At 33.6% G+C, this 21,648-nt stretch overlaps 1 protein-coding gene across 1 annotated transcript in view; it reads right to left on the reverse strand.

The window, feature by feature from the left end:
- The window catches only part of LOC139841763 (uncharacterized), a 58,266-nt gene extending 54,278 nt beyond the window's left edge, over nt 1-3,988 (reverse strand). The window contains exon 1 of the mRNA XM_071831968.1: nt 3,055-3,988. Within this exon, the coding sequence (XP_071688069.1) occupies nt 3,055-3,988 (934 nt within the window). The remainder of the gene's footprint in view (nt 1-3,054) is intronic.
- Between the last annotated feature and the right edge of the window lie 17,660 nt (nt 3,989-21,648).

Below are 21,648 nucleotides of genomic sequence, written 5' to 3' on the forward strand. Positions count from 1 at the left end.
TTTATATCGACCTTCTTTATTTATATGTTGGCGTTGTGATCATTTCTGATCACTTTACTTCATTTGCTGTTCGCATATTTGTGTGGTTACTTCGTTTGCTATTAAGGTGAGTTATAGTCCCATTTTTCTATTTTAAATCTTTTGGGATGAGAATACATGCAATTTATTTATATTTTGGACACAAGTGGAAGTTGGTTTAAATTATTCATTGTGAGTTGAACAAAAATATTCCCTAGTCTGGTAACTGTAATCACTGGTTTCTATTGGTGAACGCGAATCCTATGGATAGATCTATCGGGTTTGACAACCCCATTTCGAGCTAGTCGCGCTAGCAATTTATAATCGGAATGTTTAGTACTTCGTAATTTATTGTAGATACACTTGCTCGGTGTATTTTATTTATTGTGTTTGGCAAGGGTAAATAAATGGTTAAGTGGTTACTAGGTGGCTCACGGTAAATGGAATAATGTTTTTATATGTTTTCTAGCATATAATTTTGTGGTCCAAAAAGGAGTTTTTATGTTTTCAAACATAAATTTTTTACGGTTTAAATTAAATATTGTTTGCAATATTAAACCTATAATTCACTCAACATTTTTTGTTGACAGTTACTCGCATGTTTTATTCTCAGGTTCATGATTGATTGCTTCCGCTGTGCTTAGAGAGTCTGCATATTTATGATGGCAGCTTTTATTAAACAATAACTTGCATTCTATTTTGATACATTTAATAGTGGATGCTGTTGACTTTGTTTTGATCAACTTTTAATTAAGTAATAATGTATGGTTTTTCTAAACTTACATATTTTGATAGGTTTCCTTTATAGGAAATCATTTTTAAATAAAGAATGCAAGGTTATTTATTAAATTCATATAGAGTTATGATCAAGCTGACGGGTTGTTAAAACAAGCAACGCTCAAGTGTGGGAATATTTGATAATGCTAAAAACGAACATATATTTCATAGCATTATCCCTCAAGAAAGACAAGATTTTAGTTGCAACTGTTCTATTTACAAGTGATATTCGTTTAAATAATAAAAGGTGAAGACAAAAGACAGATTCGACAAATTGAAGACGCAAATGACCAAAAAGCTCAAAAGTACAAAGTACAATCAAAGAGGTTCCAATTAGTGATAAGAAACGTCTCAAAATTACAAGAGTATAAGAAGCAAAACGCAAAGTACAAGATATTAAATTATACGCAAGGACGTTCGAAAATCCGAAACCGGGACCAGAGTCAACTCTCAACGCTCGACGCAACGGACTAAAAATTACAAGTCAACTATGCACATGAATATAATATAATATATAATTAATTCTTAAAATTAATATATATATTATATTATATTATAAAAACCGTCGGCAGAAGAAAACAACAACATGTGAGCCTCCCAAGCTGGCCATGCGATCGCATGACCTAGAGGAGCAAAACTCGTGCGATCGCATGAGCCCCTTTTCCAGCCCACATTGCCTATAAAACTCGCGTTTTTGGTGAACATCAAACACATCTTTTTCTCCTCATTCATCATACGATATATATATATATATATATATATATATATATATATATATATATATATATATATATATATATATATATATTATATTTTAATTTTAATTTTAATTTCTAATAATAAAGGTATGTTAGCGAATGTTGTAAGGGTGTAAGTCGAAATTCTGTCCGTGTAACGCTACGCTATTTTTAATCATTGTAAGTTATGTTCAACCTTTTTAATTTAATGTCTCGTAGCTAAATTATTATTATGCTTATTTAATACCGAAGTAATCATGATGTTGGGATAAAAAAATTAAAATTGGGTAATTGGGCTTTGTACCATAATTGGGGTTTGGACAAAAGAACGACACTTGTGGAAATTAGACTATGGGCTATTAATGGGCTTTATATTTGTTTAACTAAATGATAGTTTGTTAATTTTAATATAAAGATTTACAATTGGACGTCCCTATAAATAACCATATACACTCGATCGGACACGATGGGCGGGATATTTATATGTACGAATAATCGTTCATTTAACCGGACACGGGAATGGATTAATAGTCTATGGAATTATTAAAACAGGGGTGAAATTATGTACAAGGACACTTGGCATAATTGATAACAAAGTATTAAAACCTTGGGTTACACGCAGTCGATATCCTGGTGTAATTATTAAACAAAGTATTAAGACCTTGTTACAGTTTAAGTCCCCAATTAGTTGAAATATTTGACTTCGGATATAAGGATAATTTGACGAGGACACTCGCACTTTATATTTATGACTGAAGGACTGTTATGGACAAAAACCAGACTGACATATTAAATAATCCAGGACAAAGGACAATTAACCCATGGGAATAAACTAAAATCAACACGTCAAACATCATGATTATGGAAGTTTAAATAAGCGTAATTCCTTTATTTTCATATTTAATTGCACTTCTAATTATTGCACTTTTATTTATTGTCATTGTATTTAATTGCACTTTTAATTTTCGTACTCTTTAATTATCGCAATTTTATTTCATCGCACTTTTATTTATTGCAATTTCATTATCGTTATTTATTTTACGCTTTAAATTAAGTCTTTTATTTATTTAATATTTTACATTAGGTTTTAACTGAGACTAAAGTTTTAAAAATCGACAAACCGGTCATTAAACGGTAAAAAACCCCCTTTTTATAATAATAATATTACTTATATATATATTTGTATTTTTATAAATTAAAACTAATATAGCGTTAAGCTTTGTTTAAAAGATTTCTCTGTGGAACGAACCGGACTTACTAAAAACTACACTACTGTACGATTAGGTACACTGCCTATAAGTGTTGTAGCAAGGTTTAGGTATATCCATTCTATAAATAAATAAATATCTTGTGTAAAATTGTATCGTATTTAATAGTTTTTCCTAGTAAAATATAAGCTACTTCATATACACCTCGCATAACATCAATATATATATATATATATATATATATATATATATATATATATATATATATATATATATATATATATATATATATATATATATATATATATATAAACCGGCTTTTACGTTGCCAAAAGGTTCATCTTCTTTAATAAGTGAAATAAATTGTTTAAGCTTTTGCTGAAATATTCGAACAACAATATCAGGCCGATCACTTGGTGTTAAATGTGGAAAAGGAGACAAAAAATATTGGATCTCTAGCCATTTTGAATTGCAGGTGAACATGATGAAAAATTTTGGATTTCCATGAGCTTGACATATAGCTAGCGCGTTCAAATAATGGCTATACATATATCTTGGACCACCTGTAAATGATGCAGGAAGTATCAATCTAGAACCAATATCTAATCCATTTTTATCCCCTCTGTTAATACCATCATATATACCAGCTAAGTAATCATTTCTTATATCCTGCTGCTTATTTCTTATATAATCTATTCTACTTAATTCTATACTGCAGTATGCTGTAACCACATATTGCTGAAACAACCTTCCTGTTCTAAGCAATAAATCATAAAGGCCCATTCTACTATGTAGTTGATAACTATAGTACCTATTCATGGTAACTTTTTTCCTTTTTCTTCTATTGTTTGTAGAGCGATCTATTAGAGTCATTGACGGATCGAAACCTTGTTCGCCATAGACAAAAGCCAGTGGATATTGAAGAGACATATAGCGTGGATGAAGTTCGTTTACCCTTTGAGGAAATCCACCTCTTTGCTCAATTAAAATATCATAATCACCAATACTTTTCGGCCCACTATCAAATGCTATAGCGCCGATTGACTGTGATGTTGGTAGATCATATTGACGCAACCCGGAAATGCTAAATAATCTGATACGAAATGGTGGAACGTCATTGTCTAATAATTTATCTCTCGCAGTTCTAAACAATTTCACTAATTCATTGTGTGTGTCAAGCATTTCTATCAATTTTACAACTATATCAGCTGATAACTTTCCACCTTCATGTCCCCCAAAATGAGCCATCCTATTAGTAATTGGACCACTGGCGTGCATTTTTAAAACTACAAGAACTACTAGTATAATTAATTAACCCATTAACCCACATATAAATGTGGTGGAAATGTTTGTAGTTTTAGTTATATTAAATTGTAGTTTTGAGTTTGCGTTCACATTACAAACGGCCTCTCAACTTCTGTTATATTTACACAATGACCCCTTAAATTTACACATTCTCAGAGGTTAAAAATGTAAATATATAATTTTATTAAAATAAAAGACACTAATTCCATCCGAATTTATAACGGGCCCTATCTTCTCGCTCGGTGCAAGTTAAATTTTTTCGAGACCACTGTTCAATTACAAAAAATCTTACGAACCCAACGGGACTAACTATACGCGAAACGGAAATTTTTTTTTAAAAAAACGCTAAACACAACGACAATCCGTATCTTCCCGCTCGCCACGAGTTAAATTTTTTCGACGACAGCGTCTGACTCGAAATAATTTTATGAACAAAACAAAACTAACCACGTTCGAAACTGACACTTTTTAAAAAACGCTTAACACAACGACAACCCGTATCTTTCTGCTCGCCGCGAGTTAAATTTTTCCGACAACACCTTTACACTCGAAAAAATTTATTGAGCAAAACAAAACTAACTACGTTCGAAACGGATACTTTTTAAAAAACTCTTAACACAACGACATCTAAAATGACGCTTAACACATGGGCCGCGTTCCCCTCTGTAAATAGACAACGCTACGTTAAATATGAATACGCAGCCCGAAAGCCCCAGCCGCAACGCGCGGACCGGTCCGGACTAGTTTTTAAAAAATAAGGATGGCGTGCATTTGTAAAACCATAAGGATGATGGGTATAATTTTAGATAAATTCCAGGAACCACCAATAAAATTAATTCTTCCTAATAATTTATAGGGAGTATCATTTTGTCAATTTATATAACCACCACACAATGAAAAAATAAATAGTTGATGATAAACATTGAATAACAACATGCCTAACAATTAATAAATTAAATGAATACGTGTTTTTATATATTTTACTACTATATTTTATCTTTATTATTAGCAAATTATGTTAAGACTGATCATAACTCTTAACAATTTTGATAACATCCGATGCATATTCATTATCATCATTAACTTACTTCATATGAAAATAAATATGATTTTGAGTTAACTAGATTAGATGACAAATAATATTAAATTTTAATATGGATGGTGGTCAATTCAATTCCCATACGATTGAAGGTATTTCGTATGCCCGAGAGACATATTAAATTAATGTGGCTAATATGTTTTGATCCAAGTCGGGTCATACCCAATAACAAGCTTACCGACACCTTATTCGTATTTGATCTTAACGATTGGATCATTGATTAAATACGCGACACTTGAATTTTAAGAAAAAGGTTTCTTAAATAATATTACTTGATATGTTTATATAAGTTATGGAACAACTTATATAACAAGGATTTAATTATTCATAGGTTAAATAATTAATTAAGTTATGATACATTTTATAAAATTGGTTTTATAAAATATACATAACAAATAATATATATACAAGTTTATAAAATGTATTTTATGAAATCAAGTTTTATAAAAACTGATTTTGTAAAATCAGTTTTTTTTTTATAAAAGTATATTATATTATGGCAATGTGAGTGGCATGGGAGTTAGAATAAGCATGCATTTGTTTAATACTTGCTACCCATGCTTAACTAAGACCAAGGGGACTTAGTATTCTACACACACATGCATTCAAACATATCAAAAGAGCTAGAAAACTGCACAAAAATTCTGCTGTAGCTGTGCTGAAGGCCGTGGCCTTTTATTGACAAAAGGGAAGTCTTAATTTGGTTTTTACAAGCTCATAACTTGTGTCATTCAAATCCTAACTAATTACAAAGGTGTTGGGGTTATTGCTTGTGGGTATTACTTGCTTGAGGCTTCAAGTTAGAAGCTCTATTGTTCATCATCTTCATCATCATCTTGTAACTTTGAAAACAACCCTCAACTAGCTTGAGGAGGTATATATATCTTTTCATCTTGTTCTTATATGTAAGTATGTATTATAGACTTGATATTAACATGGAATTTAACTTAATGATTAAACAAATTAACATGAACTTATATTCATGCTTCCGCTTTCTTTAAATCATAAAAATGGTTTTATGAACATGTATATTTTAAGAACATGTTGTTTATTAAAGTTGTTAAATTCCATCAATGGTATCAGGAGCCGAAGTCTATGGATTATGCTTCTTATATGGCCTTTAAACCCACTATATTTGCATTCTAAGTACATGCATGAATATGGAATGCAAAAACTTTCGAGTTTGGGAGGGTTGGTATAGTTGGCCGATTTTAGGAAGAGTTCCAAATGGGTTTGGAACTTGCAAATTGGTCAAATTTGTTGTATGTTGAAGTTCACAATCAAGCCTTGACCTTTTGTTTGAATGGTTGCATGTTTGGATGATTATTAATAATTCATTTGGTATGTAATATTAATTCATTCATGTGGTTGTAATATTCATTCAAGTTGGTTTGTAATATTGTTATTTTGGTTATGTAATTTATTATATATTTGGTATGTAAAATAGATTAGGTTGTATTTTCATTTTCTAGAAAAATGTATTAGGATATGTTTTTTGTAAAAATGAAGATACAAGATGAAGACTTGGAAGATGCATTTGAATGCAAGATTAAGTGGGAGATTTTGAAATCTCCTACTTAGTGTTATAACCCTTAACCGGTGACATTTGTTTTTGGCTAAACAAATGTCTACCAAATTGGCTTGATTGTGAACACATTTGTTTGCATGCGTGGTTGTTATATTTCTTGTATTATTGTGGATTGTGTATGTTACTACAACAAGTTATCACTCAAGTTAACAACAAGCATAACTACAATTTAATTGGTTAAATTATTAACGACATACAAAACGTCAATTTAAATGGCTAAATTAAAAACGGCTAAAAGGACATTAATAAACGGTTATTAAGAACATGATAAGGATCATATATATAAAATGGTTTATATCAAGTAATTGGCTAAAATTACAAGACTTGAAAATGGATTTCAAATGAACCATACACTAAATGCATGTTGGTGTATGGCATAAATGTTTTCTTAAACTAGAATTAACGAAAACTTAAAATCCCTTAATCAACAAGGTAAACAAGTTTAACGCCATCCTTTTGTGGGACGCTTAAACATAGTAGGGAACTCATAATGGGATAAAGGTCACCTAACCGTTATGAGCTAACTAATATGGTTAAGGTAAAATTCGCATGCTTGTGGGATAAAGGTCACCTAACCACTTGTATGTTAATTTTACATGTTTACACAAGTAGGACGACTTGATTTGGGAATCATGAACTTAGGGTCACCGAAGCATGAGGAACAAATAGGCGTTGATGGGATAAATATGCCATGCAAAAGGATTGCATGATCCCATAATTTAGAAGTTGCAAAATGATTGCAATTGTCATATAAATGACTACCTAGCTAAATCAAATAACGGGATAAAGGTCACCTAACCGAAATTTGATTTACCGTTGGATTCTAATATTTAATAAGTCAATTAAAATTTAAAAGGGTATTGATTATTAAATTTAAAATCGATACTTAAATGAACTTTGTTAAATTTTGTAGATGGCCGCCAATAACAACAACATGCAAAACGCACCTATTAACTTGATGTAACGACCCTACTTTTTCCGTTATCTTTTACCGTTAACTATTTAACGACCGTTAATTGTTATTCGTGCCACGTCATTTCTATGACCTATATTATTATTTTTGTAATAATATATTAATTATTATGTGTTATATGAATATTTGTATTCATATTTTAAATTATACGTTCCTACGAGTCGCGGATTTCTATCCGGCGAATCTTTTCGGTTTTTAAACCAACGGTCGAGTTTTCTGGATTTTTAAATCCTAAATATTTTAAATATGATATTTTAAGGTCATATTATTAATAGGTGTATTTATATTTATTTTTCGTCGCGCGTTTGTTATCTTTCCGGGTTTTTAATCGCGTAAGCGTGTTTTCGCGTTTCGGGTTTCGTTCGGGCTTTCGGGCCATCAGGAAATTACATTTAAGTGAGATGGACCAAGTGGGGCCCACCCCACTAAAGAATTCGGCTGAATTAGGGAGGGGGAGCACTCCCTTGCTTTTCCATTTTTCTTGTTTTATTTTTATTTCACAAATTAAGAAGCCTAAACCTAAAATCCAATTTTTGCTCTCACCCTCTCCTCTCCCCTCTCCTTTGTGCCGCCACCATCACCACCATAAACCACCATCTTCATCAAAAAGCTAGCTTGGATCATTAAATCGTTTGCATAATCGTGTTCCTCTCTCCGTTCTCTACGCGATCATCTACTTTGTTTCTCGATTAGGGTATAAACCCTAACCCTAGCTATTTGATTTTTCAATTATATTACTGATTTTATATGTTATATGATTAGTATGATATGTATAGGTTGTTGTAATGTTGTTGGAATGCGTAGAATTACTCGTTTGTTCATGTTTTCGGTTTGTAAATTTTGGACAGCAGTTTGATTCGTATATTCTGACTATATAACTGATATGAATGTTAAAATAAAGTACATAAATGAGTTCCTCTCATCAAGACATTAATTTTAGACTCCGGATTCATGTCGTTTCGATTCCCGGAGCCCTAGATACGCTTAATTTGGTTTTTGTTAAAGATTGAAAGGTGTTCTTGGCATGAACAAGGTTGGGTCCGACTTTGTGACCATCCTTGGTGTCTTTAGGGTGTCTCATTTGGTTAGGACTGATGGTGGGACGAATATTCATGTTCGGGTCACCTAAATCCGAGCCACGGTTCACCCGTTGTGCCCGAATTACCGTTTTGAGTAAAATGATTTTCCCAATTGAAGTCATGGCTGATATGCACGACTTAGGGACTGTTCTTGGAGTGTTCTTGAGTTCATAAATGTGTCGGGTGGTTTGAGTAGGTGAAGTTACATATGTGGCTTGCCCGAAACTGACACCCGGGGCTCAAGATACGACCCGGCGAACTTTTAAATTTATACTTATGGTTAATGATTTAACTTATGATAAAAATTTATGGATTTCATTATTAAATAAATTACTTATGTTAAAGAAGTAATTATTTTATTTTAAGACTTTTAATATAATTATTTATTATATTATTTAATTATTAATTATAATTTAATTAACATTTTAATTAAACTTATGATTAGTAATACTTTTTTTTTATTAAAGGAAAATACTTATGATAAGTATTAAATTTAATTATGAGAAATTATTATAAGACTTATAATAAAGATTAAATAATTATTTAATTATTATAAGACTTAATTATTATTTAATTATGATTTAATTATTAAATACTTATGATTTAATAATTTTAATTAGAAACTTATGATATGATTAATAATTCATTATTAATTAATAATACTTATGATATGATTTAAAATTTATTATAAATTAATAATATTTATATTATGATTGATATTTAATTAATTAATTAAATACTTATGTTATACTAATTATAACATTTCAACTTATATTAACTTTAATAATTCATTTTATTTAATTAAACCTATGTTAAGACAGTATTATACACTTTTGACTTTAAATAACATTATAACCTATGTTATTATTATAACTTACACTTTTAAAATTAATGTTGACTATGTTTGACCAAGGTTGACTTTTGAGTTGACTTTCGGTTGACTTTGACTTTCAGTTGACTTCTGTTGACTTTCTAAATAAGGAAACTTTCCTAACTTCAAAACTTTCTAAAAATAGAACTTTCTAAATTTGGAAACTTTCCAAAAATAGAAACTTTCCAAAAATAGAAACTTTCCAAAAATAGAAACTTTCCAAAAATAGAAACTTTCCAAAAATAGAAACTTTCCTAAAATAGAAAACTTTCCAAAAATGGAAACCTGCTAAAAATAGAAACTTTCTAAAAATAAAAAGTGTGTGTCCTTATGCTGTTCCAATCAAACCGATGCTTGCTGAGTAATGTTCTATGCCTACTTGCAACATGTACAATAGCTATCATACTAAGACTTGGCCTAAGTTAGTTATTTATTTCGACCTGCTTTATTTATAGGTCGGCGTTGTGATCTTTCTTGATCACTTTACTTTACGTGCTGTTCGCTTGTTTGTGAGATTTCTTCAGTTGCTATTTAAGGTGAGTTATAGTCCCATTTTTCTATTTTAACTCTTTTGGGATGAGAATACATGCAATTTATTTTATATTTTGGACACAAGTGGAAGTTGATTTAAATTATTCATTGTGAGTTGAACAAAAATATTCCCTAGTCTGGTAACTGTAATCACTGGTTTCTACTGGTGAACGCGAATCCTATGGATAGATCTATCGGGTTTGACAACCCCATTTCGAGCTAGTCGCGCTAGCAATTTATAATCGGAATGTTTAGTACTTCGTATTTTGTTGTAGATACACTTGTTCGGTGTATATTATTTATTGTGTTTGGCAAGGGTAAATAAATGGTTAAGTGGTTACCAGGTGGCTCACGGAAAATGGAATAATGTTTTATTATATGTTTTCTAGCATATAATTTGGTGGTTTAAAAGGAGTTTTATGTTTTCAAACATAAATTTTTATTGTTTAAATTAAATATTGTTTGCAATATTAAACCTATAATTCACTCAACATTTTTGTTGACAGTTACTCGCATGTTTTATTCTCAGGTTCATGATTGATTGCTTCCGCTGTGCTTAGAGAGTCTGCATATTTATGATGGCAGCTTTTGTTAAACATTAACTTGCATTCTATTTTGTTACATTAAAAAGTGGTTGTTTGTTGACTTTATTTTGGTCAACTTTTGGTTAAAGTATTATTGTATAGTTTTTCTAAACTTATACATTTTAGTAGATTTCCTTTATAGGAAATCATTTTTAAATAAAGAATGCAAGGTTGTTTTATTAAATTCATATAGAGTTTCGATCAAGCTGTGGGACCAAGTGACGGAGCCGTTAAGTGTTTTGACGGAGTCGCCACAGTTGGTATCAGAGCTCTGGTTGTAGGGAATTAGGCTGCATTGATGTCGTTACCCGGGCCAATAGGGTGCATTAGTGAGTCTAGTCTACAGCCCGGCCTATTATATATTATTATATGTGATTATTTGTGTCGTTTTGGTATGTATATTGTTATCATACATACATTTCTATTATGTTCTGAATCCGGGAGGAACTCCCATTCCGATTTAAACGTATTCTCCGACTCATGTGAGTTCATCTTTTAAAGGAACACCTCGGTTAGTGAAACCGAGGGGGTGTCATTCTTGACTTCTGGAATTCTCGACATTTCTATGTCATAATTAGTGTTTATTGATATAACGTTTAAGTTACATTACGTGTTCTAGAATTCTCGGCATTTCTATGTCATCTATTATGGTTATGTATATAACGTTTGAGTTATATTACGCGAGATGTCATTCTTGACTTCTAAATGCTCGGCATTTCAATGTCAGCTATTATGTTTAGGTATATAACATTTTTGTTATATTACGTGCATTTGTGCCGTTGTGCCTATGTGCTTTGGTTGTTGAAACGGAAAACGTCATTCTTACTTTTAGAGATTCTTGGTACTTCGAAGACATTTTTATGTCATCGTTACTCCTATTCATTACTTTCGATGTCTTTGTCTCTTGTGCTATCCTTAGCACATTGTTAAGAAATTGTTTTAGGGAAATTGTGTTGAAATTCGAGGTTGACCACGTGTCCTGACCTTATGTAGTGATATTGGAATGGAACTATGAGTTAGTGAAATATAATGGCGTCAGGCCAACGTGATTATATTACGTTAATTCATAAAAAGTCCCAATATTGTGACATGAGGAATAGAAAGCGAGTCAAAGAAAATTTGTACACCACTCATTCGGAAATTCTAACGTTGTTACATGAGTAAGGAAGATACTCATTATCTTATTTGTTGATATACGAGAGACTCGTCTTAACCGAACTACTTACCCCATGTTTTATCATTCATAACTCGCTTGTTAGTGACAGCTTCGCACGTGAATAGTTTTGACCCAAGGACTTGTGTCCTGATAAAGGTCAAAACAATATTTAACTCACTGGTTTTCATAACCTCGTAGCATTTATTGATTGGATGTCATAAGACGATTCAAGTCCTTTACCCGAGCTTCAACGATCTTACTTCAACTCGTAACCTCTGTAATGCGGATACCCTGCTTTTCATTAAAATTTTTACACATTGGGGTAATTGGGCGGTTCTCACGAGATTTATGGGTGAATAGAAGTAATGAAATATTTTGTCGTGTATACTATTTATAAAATCATATATGTACGTATGAATTCAAATGGACAAATTTACCCTTACCTATTTTGGCTAGTATACACTAATTTATACCTTCAAAATTATTTTAAAACCACTCTTATTGAGTTGTCTAGTTAACTCAAATTGATTTACGTAAAATGGTACACGTTGTACATACTTCTAAATTTACTAAGAGCTTCGTTCCATTTATGGGGTTACATTAGACGTTTAAAGCTTTTTCAAAACTTCTTTGATTGATTACATTAGAATGTTCGCATTACTCTACAGAGTGTTTGGATCACATTTCTTCTCATCCTCCGTTCAAGGATGAAAATTTACCATTAAGTCCATTGATAGAAATTCTTACACCAGTTTGGATGCCGGTTTTATAAAATTTGTTGGAAAGTCTTTGCGCTCATAGAATTTTCCCTCTTATGGTTGGACATGGCCGAAACGCAGACCGATAAATCAAGTTTCTGGGGTACACTAGATGGTCACCTTATTGTAGAAAAGGCGCTAGGTGGGTTTCTACCCTAACTGTTGTTATAATGGGTATCATGGATATATATTACTCTAGACCGTTTGAGGAGTTTCTACTCTCAATTTTCGCTGTCAACCGCAACACCCTCGTAAACATCAATCCTAGGATTCGATACTTTAGGGTGCACGAAATTATTTTTGGAGATTCATCTCACCTGGAGTCGACCATTCTTTATAACCCATGATTCGCGTTCTTTTCATCCGCACATAAATTTAAGAATATGGATTAATCCTAGACTTCCTCGCTCATTGTACAAGGAAGTTCACTCTCGTTGAATTATCACACCTTTCATACATCTTCCTTTCGGAAATATAATGAAAATTTACTTTGGAGTCCATGATCCTCGTTAACTCCTTTGAGAGAATTGCCTTAAATATCTATGCCACCGATGTGACTACTCCATATTTATTTCTTCCTTCATTATTGCAACTTTATTTCATCCGGCCCAGTTCGTCCCCTTGGGGAGCTCCCGTTTTGTTCGTTGAGAAGAAAGATGGTTCATTTCGTTTGTGTATTGATTATCGTGAATTGAACGAGCTTACTGTTAAAAACCGTTACCCTCTTCCGAGAATTGATGATCTGTTCGATCAACTTCAAGGTTCGTCCGTTTATTATAAGATTGATCTTCGTTCCGGTTATCACCAATTACGCGCTAAAGAAACTGATATTCTGAAAACTGCTTTCCGCACCCGTTACGGTCACTTTGAATTTCTTGTTATGCCGTTCGGATTGACAAATGCACCTGCTGTGTTTATGGACCTCATGAACCGTGTGTGCAGACCCTATCTGGACATATTCGTTATTGTTTTTATCGACGACATCCTTATTTATTCTAAGAGTGATGAAGAACACGAAGAATATTTGAAGTTGGTGCTTGATTTATTGAGAAAAGAAGAGTTGTACGCTAAGTTCTCTAAGTGTAATTTCTGATTAAGAGAAGTTCAATTCCTTGGATATATTGTTAGTAAACAAGGAATACTAGTTGATCCCGCCAAGATTGAGGCAATTGAAAAGTGGAAAATTCCGAAAACTCCTACTCAGATTCGCCAGTTTCTAGGATTAGCAGGCTATTATAGAAGGTTCATTCAAGATTTTTCACGAGTAGCGAAACCTCTGACTGCTTTAACGCATAAGGGGAAGAAGTACGAGTGGAAGAGTGAACAAGAGTCTGCTTTCCAAACTCTGAAGAAGAAGTTAACTTCTGCACCGATATTATCACTACCTGAGGGTAATGATGATTTTGTTATCTATTGTGATGCTTCGTGTCAAGACTTTGGTTGTGTTTTGATGCAACGAAAGAAAGTTATTGCGTACGCGTCACGTCAGTTGAAGATTCACGAGCAGAATTACGTAACCCATGATTTAGAGTTGAGAGCTATTGTGTTTGCGCTTAAGATTTGCAGACATTATCTATATGGGGTCAAAGGTACATTGTACACTGATCACAAAAGTCTTCAACATATTCTTGATCAGAAACAGTTAAATATGAGGCAACGAAGATGGGTTGAGACGTTAAATGATTATGATTGCGAACTTTTATATCATCCGGGAAAGGCCAATGATGTGGCTGATGCATTAAGTCGTAAAGAAAGGGCTGAACCTCGCAGGTTTAGGGCCTTGAATATGACAATTCAAACAAACCTCGCTAGGCAGATCCTTGAGGCACAATAAGAAGCCTTGAAGGAGGAAAATTTTGTAACGGGAAGGTCCGAGGCTTGAGTAAACAGTTAGAGGTACAAACCGATGGTACTCGGTATTTTGCGGGATGCCTTTGGGTTCCGAAGTTTGGTGATCTACGAAAACTTGTTTTAGATGAGGCTCATAAGTCTAGGTACTCTATTCATCCTGGTTCAGGAAAGATGTATCATGATCTTAAGGAGCTGTATTGGTGGCCTAATTTGAAAGCTGATGTGGCTACGTATGTGGCTAAGTGTTTGACCTGCGCTAAGGTTAAAACTGAACATCAGAAACCGTCTGGACTTTTGGTGCAACCTGAAATTCCCGAGTGGAAGTGGGAAGGTATTAAGATGGACTTTATTACGAAGTTACCGGGAGTTGTGGGTGGTTATGATACCATTTGGGTGATTGTTACCGACTCGCTAAGTCAACTCTTTTCTTGCCAATTAAGGAAACATATTCAATGAAGAAGTTTACTCGTTTGTATTTGAAGGAGATTATTTCGAGACATGGTGTTCCCGTATCGATTATGTTGGACTGAGGCAGTCCTAACAAGGTGCTCTAGGAACTAAATTGGATATGAGCACCGCTTATCATCCACAGACGGATGGTCAGAGTGAAAGGACCATTCAAACTTAGAAAACATGTTAAGAGCGTGTGTTATTGATTTTGGAAATGGGTGGGATAAATATTTGCCGCTGGATGAGTTTTCTTATAACAGCAGTTATCATGCAAGTATTAAAGCCGCACCATTTGAAGCTCTGTATGGTAGAAAGTGTAGGTCTCCTGTCTGTTGGAATGAGGTTGGGGATGCTCAACTCACATGACCAGAGATCATTCACGAGACTACCGAGAAGATTGCACAGATTAAGGAAAGATTGAGAACTGCCAGGAGTAGGCAAAAGAGTTATGCTGATAAGAGAAGGAACGATATCGACTTTCAGGTCGGTGATCGTGTTATGTTGAAAGTTTCACCTTGGAAGGGTGTGGTACGTTTTGGTAAAAGGGGAAAGTTGAATCCTCGATTTGTTGGACCTTTTAGGATTATTGAGAGAGTTGGACCAGTGGCTTATCGTTTGAAATTGCCACAAGAACTCAGTGCTATTCGTGACGTTTTTCATGTATCGAATTTAAAGAAGTGTTTGGCCGAGGCCAATGAAACTATTCTTTTTGATGAACTTCATGTTGATAAGCAACTTTATTTTATTGAAGAACCTGTTGAAATTATGGACCGAGAGGTAAAGACTCTTAAGCAGAGTAAAATTCCTATTGTTCGAGTTAGATGGAACACCGGACGCGGTCCCGAGTTCACTTGGGAGCGTGAAGGTCAGATGAAGCAGAAGTAACCGCATTTGTTCCCAGATGCCGAGGAAACCCCTGCACCTGCTTAAATTTCGGGACGAAATTTCCGTAACGGGAAGGTACTGTAACGACCCTACTTTTTCCGTTATCTTTTACCGTTAACTATTTAACGACCGTTAATTGTTATTCGTGCCACGTCATTTCTATGACCTATATTATTATTTTTGTAATAATATATTAATTATTATGTGTTATATGAATATTTGTATTCATATTTTAAATTATACGTTCCTACGAGTCGCGGATTTCTATCCGGCGAATCTTTTCGGTTTTTAAACCAACGGTCGAGTTTTCTGGATTTTTAAATCCTAAATATTTTAAATATGATATTTTAAGGTCATATTATTAATAGGTGTATTTATATTTATTTTTCGTCGCGCGTTTGTTATCTTTCCGGGTTTTTAATCGCGTAAGCGTGTTTTCGCGTTTCGGGTTTCGTTCGGGCTTTCGGGCCATCAGGAAATTACATTTAAGTGAGATGGACCAAGTGGGGCCCACCCCACTAAAGAATTCGGCTGAATTAGGGAGGGGGAGCACTCCCTTGCTTTTCCATTTTTCTTGTTTTATTTTTATTTCACAAATTAAGAAGCCTAAACCTAAAATCCAATTTTTGCTCTCACCCTCTCCTCTCCCCTCTCCTTTGTGCCGCCACCATCACCACCATAAACCACCATCTTCATCAAAAAGCTAGCTTGGATCATTAAATCGTTTGCATAATCGTGTTCCTCTCTCCGTTCTCTACGCGATCATCTACTTTGTTTCTCGATTAGGGTATAAACCCTAACCCTAGCTATTTGATTTTTCAATTATATTACTGATTTTATATGTTATATGATTAGTATGATATGTATAGGTTGTTGTAATGTTGTTGGAATGCGTAGAATTACTCGTTTGTTCATGTTTTCGGTTTGTAAATTTTGGACAGCAGTTTGATTCGTATATTCTGACTATATAACTGATATGAATGTTAAAATAAAGTACATAAATGAGTTCCTCTCATCAAGACATTAATTTTAGACTCCGGATTCATGTCGTTTCGATTCCCGGAGCCCTAGATACGCTTAATTTGGTTTTTGTTAAAGATTGAAAGGTGTTCTTGGCATGAACAAGGTTGGGTCCGACTTTGTGACCATCCTTGGTGTCTTTAGGGTGTCTCATTTGGTTAGGACTGATGGTGGGACGAATATTCATGTTCGGGTCACCTAAATCCGAGCCACGGTTCACCCGTTGTGCCCGAATTACCGTTTTGAGTAAAATGATTTTCCCAATTGAAGTCATGGCTGATATGCACGACTTAGGGACTGTTCTTGGAGTGTTCTTGAGTTCATAAATGTGTCGGGTGGTTTGAGTAGGTGAAGTTACATATGTGGCTTGCCCGAAACTGACACCCGGGGCTCAAGATACGACCCGGCGAACTTTTAAATTTATACTTATGGTTAATGATTTAACTTATGATAAAAATTTATGGATTTCATTATTAAATAAATTACTTATGTTAAAGAAGTAATTATTTTATTTTAAGACTTTTAATATAATTATTTATTATATTATTTAATTATTAATTATAATTTAATTAACATTTTAATTAAACTTATGATTAGTAATACTTTTTTTTTATTAAAGGAAAATACTTATGATAAGTATTAAATTTAATTATGAGAAATTATTATAAGACTTATAATAAAGATTAAATAATTATTTAATTATTATAAGACTTAATTATTATTTAATTATGATTTAATTATTAAATACTTATGATTTAATAATTTTAATTAGAAACTTATGATATGATTAATAATTCATTATTAATTAATAATACTTATGATATGATTTAAAATTTATTATAAATTAATAATATTTATATTATGATTGATATTTAATTAATTAATTAAATACTTATGTTATACTAATTATAACATTTCAACTTATATTAACTTTAATAATTCATTTTATTTAATTAAACCTATGTTAAGACAGTATTATACACTTTTGACTTTAAATAACATTATAACCTATGTTATTATTATAACTTACACTTTTAAAATTAATGTTGACTATGTTTGACCAAGGTTGACTTTTGAGTTGACTTTCGGTTGACTTTGACTTTCAGTTGACTTCTGTTGACTTTCTAAATAAGGAAACTTTCCTAACTTCAAAACTTTCTAAAAATAGAACTTTCTAAATTTGGAAACTTTCCAAAAATAGAAACTTTCCAAAAATAGAAACTTTCCAAAAATAGAAACTTTCCAAAAATAGAAACTTTCCAAAAATAGAAACTTTCCAAAAATAGAAACTTTCCTAAAATAGAAAACTTTCCAAAAATGGAAACCTGCTAAAAATAGAAACTTTCTAAAAATAGAAAGTGTGTGTCCTTATGCTGTTCCAATCAAACCGATGCTTGCTGAGTAATGTTCTATGCCTACTTGCAACATGTACAATAGCTATCATACTAAGACTTGGCCTAAGTTAGTTATTTATTTCGACCTGCTTTATTTATAGGTCGGCGTTGTGATCTTTCTTGATCACTTTACTTTACGTGCTGTTCGCTTGTTTGTGAGATTTCTTCAGTTGCTATTTAAGGTGAGTTATAGTCCCATTTTTCTATTTTAACTCTTTTGGGATGAGAATACATGCAATTTATTTTATATTTTGGACACAAGTGGAAGTTGATTTAAATTATTCATTGTGAGTTGAACAAAAATATTCCCTAGTCTGGTAACTGTAATCACTGGTTTCTACTGGTGAACGCGAATCCTATGGATAGATCTATCGGGTTTGACAACCCCATTTCGAGCTAGTCGCGCTAGCAATTTATAATCGGAATGTTTAGTACTTCGTATTTTGTTGTAGATACACTTGTTCGGTGTATATTATTTATTGTGTTTGGCAAGGGTAAATAAATGGTTAAGTGGTTACCAGGTGGCTCACGGAAAATGGAATAATGTTTTATTATATGTTTTCTAGCATATAATTTGGTGGTTTAAAAGGAGTTTTATGTTTTCAAACATAAATTTTTATTGTTTAAATTAAATATTGTTTGCAATATTAAACCTATAATTCACTCAACATTTTTGTTGACAGTTACTCGCATGTTTTATTCTCAGGTTCATGATTGATTGCTTCCGCTGTGCTTAGAGAGTCTGCATATTTATGATGGCAGCTTTTGTTAAACATTAACTTGCATTCTATTTTGTTACATTAAAAAGTGGTTGTTTGTTGACTTTATTTTGGTCAACTTTTGGTTAAAGTATTATTGTATAGTTTTTCTAAACTTATACATTTTAGTAGATTTCCTTTATAGGAAATCATTTTTAAATAAAGAATGCAAGGTTGTTTTATTAAATTCATATAGAGTTTCGATCAAGCTGTGGGACCAAGTGACGGAGCCGTTAAGTGTTTTGACGGAGTCGCCACACTTGAACAACCTATCGTTAAGGTCTCTCCTCGAGAAAGACAAACTCAACCATATGAACTTTATGGATTGGTTCCGCAATCTTAGGATTGTCCTCAAACTTGAGGATAAGGCGTATGTGTTGGAAGACCCCATTCCCGATCAACCCGACGAGGATGATACGGAAGGCATGGCTTATTGGGATAAGTATTGCGCCGATTCAGTGCAAGTCGCTTGCCTAATGCTTGGGACTATGATACCCGAACTCCAAAAGGATTTCGAGCATCATACTGCATACGACATGATCACGCAATTGAAGGAGATGTTCCTTCAACGAGCATGTGTCGAGCTCTTCGAGACCGTTTGAACGCTTCATGCATGTCATATGGACGACTCCCAATCCGTTTCATCTTATGTCCTTAAGATGAAAAGCCTCATTGATCGCGCAAAACGTCTTAATCTCAACATATCTAATGAGCTAGCCACGGATCTTATCCTAAACTCCTTGTCAAAGATGTTGGACCAATTTGTAATTAATTACAATATGAATGGGATGGATAAGACCATTGGCGAACTTCATGGCATGCTTAGGACGGCAGAAACTAGCATGGGTAAGAGGGCTTCACCCATGCTAATGATCAATGATGGTGGGTCCAAAGGTAACAACACCTCTAAGCCAAAGGCGGCTAAGAGGAAAGGACTCGCCCATCAAGGTAAGGGAAAGGGGAGGATGGTTACCCCAACCAAAAACAAGAACAAGAAGCAAAAGGTTGCCGGATAAGCAAACCCCAAGGAAGACCCGTGCTTCGGTTGCGGTGAAATGGATCACTGGAAATGCAACTGCCCGGTCTACCTTAAGGAGTTGAAGGAAAAGAGGGATGCGGGGCAAACCTCAGGGGTTCAAAAGAAGTAGCAAGAAAACGGGAACATCAAGTCTCTTTATGGGTAATGGAGCTAAAGTGCAAGTGAAGGCTCAAGGAGACTTTGTATTAAAGCTTCCAAGTGGTTTGGAACTTATTTTGAACAATGTTTTGTATGCACCGGATTTATGTCGAAACATTATTTCAGTTTCCCGTTTAAAACAATGTGGCTTTTATCTTAATTTTGTTAATGATGATATCCACGTTTATTTAGATAATGTATTCTATTTTAAGGCTTCGCCTTCAAATGGAATTTATGAATTGGTTCATGATGACACATCATCTAGTAGCTCAATATACCATACTAGCACCAAGAAACTCAAAAGGGATTTGAGTGATTCCTACTTATGGCATTGTCGCCTTGGTCACATAAACAAGAATCGAATGCATACACTTCAAAAGAATGGCCTTTTGAAATCAAATGAACTAGACTCGTTTGATGTATGTGAATCTTGTTTAAAAGGAAAAATGACTAAAGCACCTTTCAAAGGGACCTACGAAAGGGCTAAGGACTTATTGGGATTAATACATTCGGATGTATGTAGACCCTTTAAGCCCATAACTCGGAATGGTGAAAGATACTTCGTTACTTTCATTAATGACTTCAGTCGTTTCGGATATGTCTACTTGTTAAGACATAAGGACGAAACTTTTGAAGCATTCAAAGAGTATCAAAACGAAGTACAAAATCAACTCAATAAGACAATCAAGATACTTCGTACCGATAGATGAGGTGAATACCTAAGCGATGCTTTCCAAGATCATCTTAAAAGTTGTGGGATTATCTCGCAGCTCACTCCTCCTGGAACACCCCAACTAAATGGAGTTTCCGAAAGGAGGAACCGAACCCTAATGGATATGGTTCGATCTATGATGGCTAGAAGCTCGTTACCTCTATCATTTTGGGGTTATTGTCTATGCTCCGCAGCTCGTATTTTAAATATGGCCCCAACCAAGAAAGTGGAACGAACTCCTCATGAGATGTGGTTTGGAAAACCTCCATCTCTATCATACTTAAAGGTATGGGGATGTGAAGCTTATCCTAAGCGTTACGTCCCTAATAAGTTGGATGCTCGATCCACGAAGTGTATCTTCATAGGATATCCCAAGGATGATATGAGATATTATTTCTATGATCCTTCCGAGCAGAATGTATTTGTTGCTCGAAAGGCAGAATTCCTTGAGACTAAGTTCCTAATGGAAGGCGATAGTGAAAGGAAGATAGATCTTGAAGAGGTTCGAGATCAAGTAGATGATACACAATTGGTTGACACTAGCACTCAACATGAAAATGTTGAGAATGATCAAATGGATGATCAAAATACACAAGACGTTCGCAGATCTGGTAGAATTAGTAATCCTCCTGAGAGATATGGGTTTCTCATGGATGGTTGCTATGTGGTTGATTTGGATGAATCAGCAAACTACCAAGATGCTTTATCAAGGATTGA

Source organism: Rutidosis leptorrhynchoides, chromosome 4, assembly GCF_046630445.1.
Source record: "Rutidosis leptorrhynchoides isolate AG116_Rl617_1_P2 chromosome 4, CSIRO_AGI_Rlap_v1, whole genome shotgun sequence".
NCBI classification, from domain to species: Eukaryota; Viridiplantae; Streptophyta; class Magnoliopsida; order Asterales; family Asteraceae; genus Rutidosis; species Rutidosis leptorrhynchoides.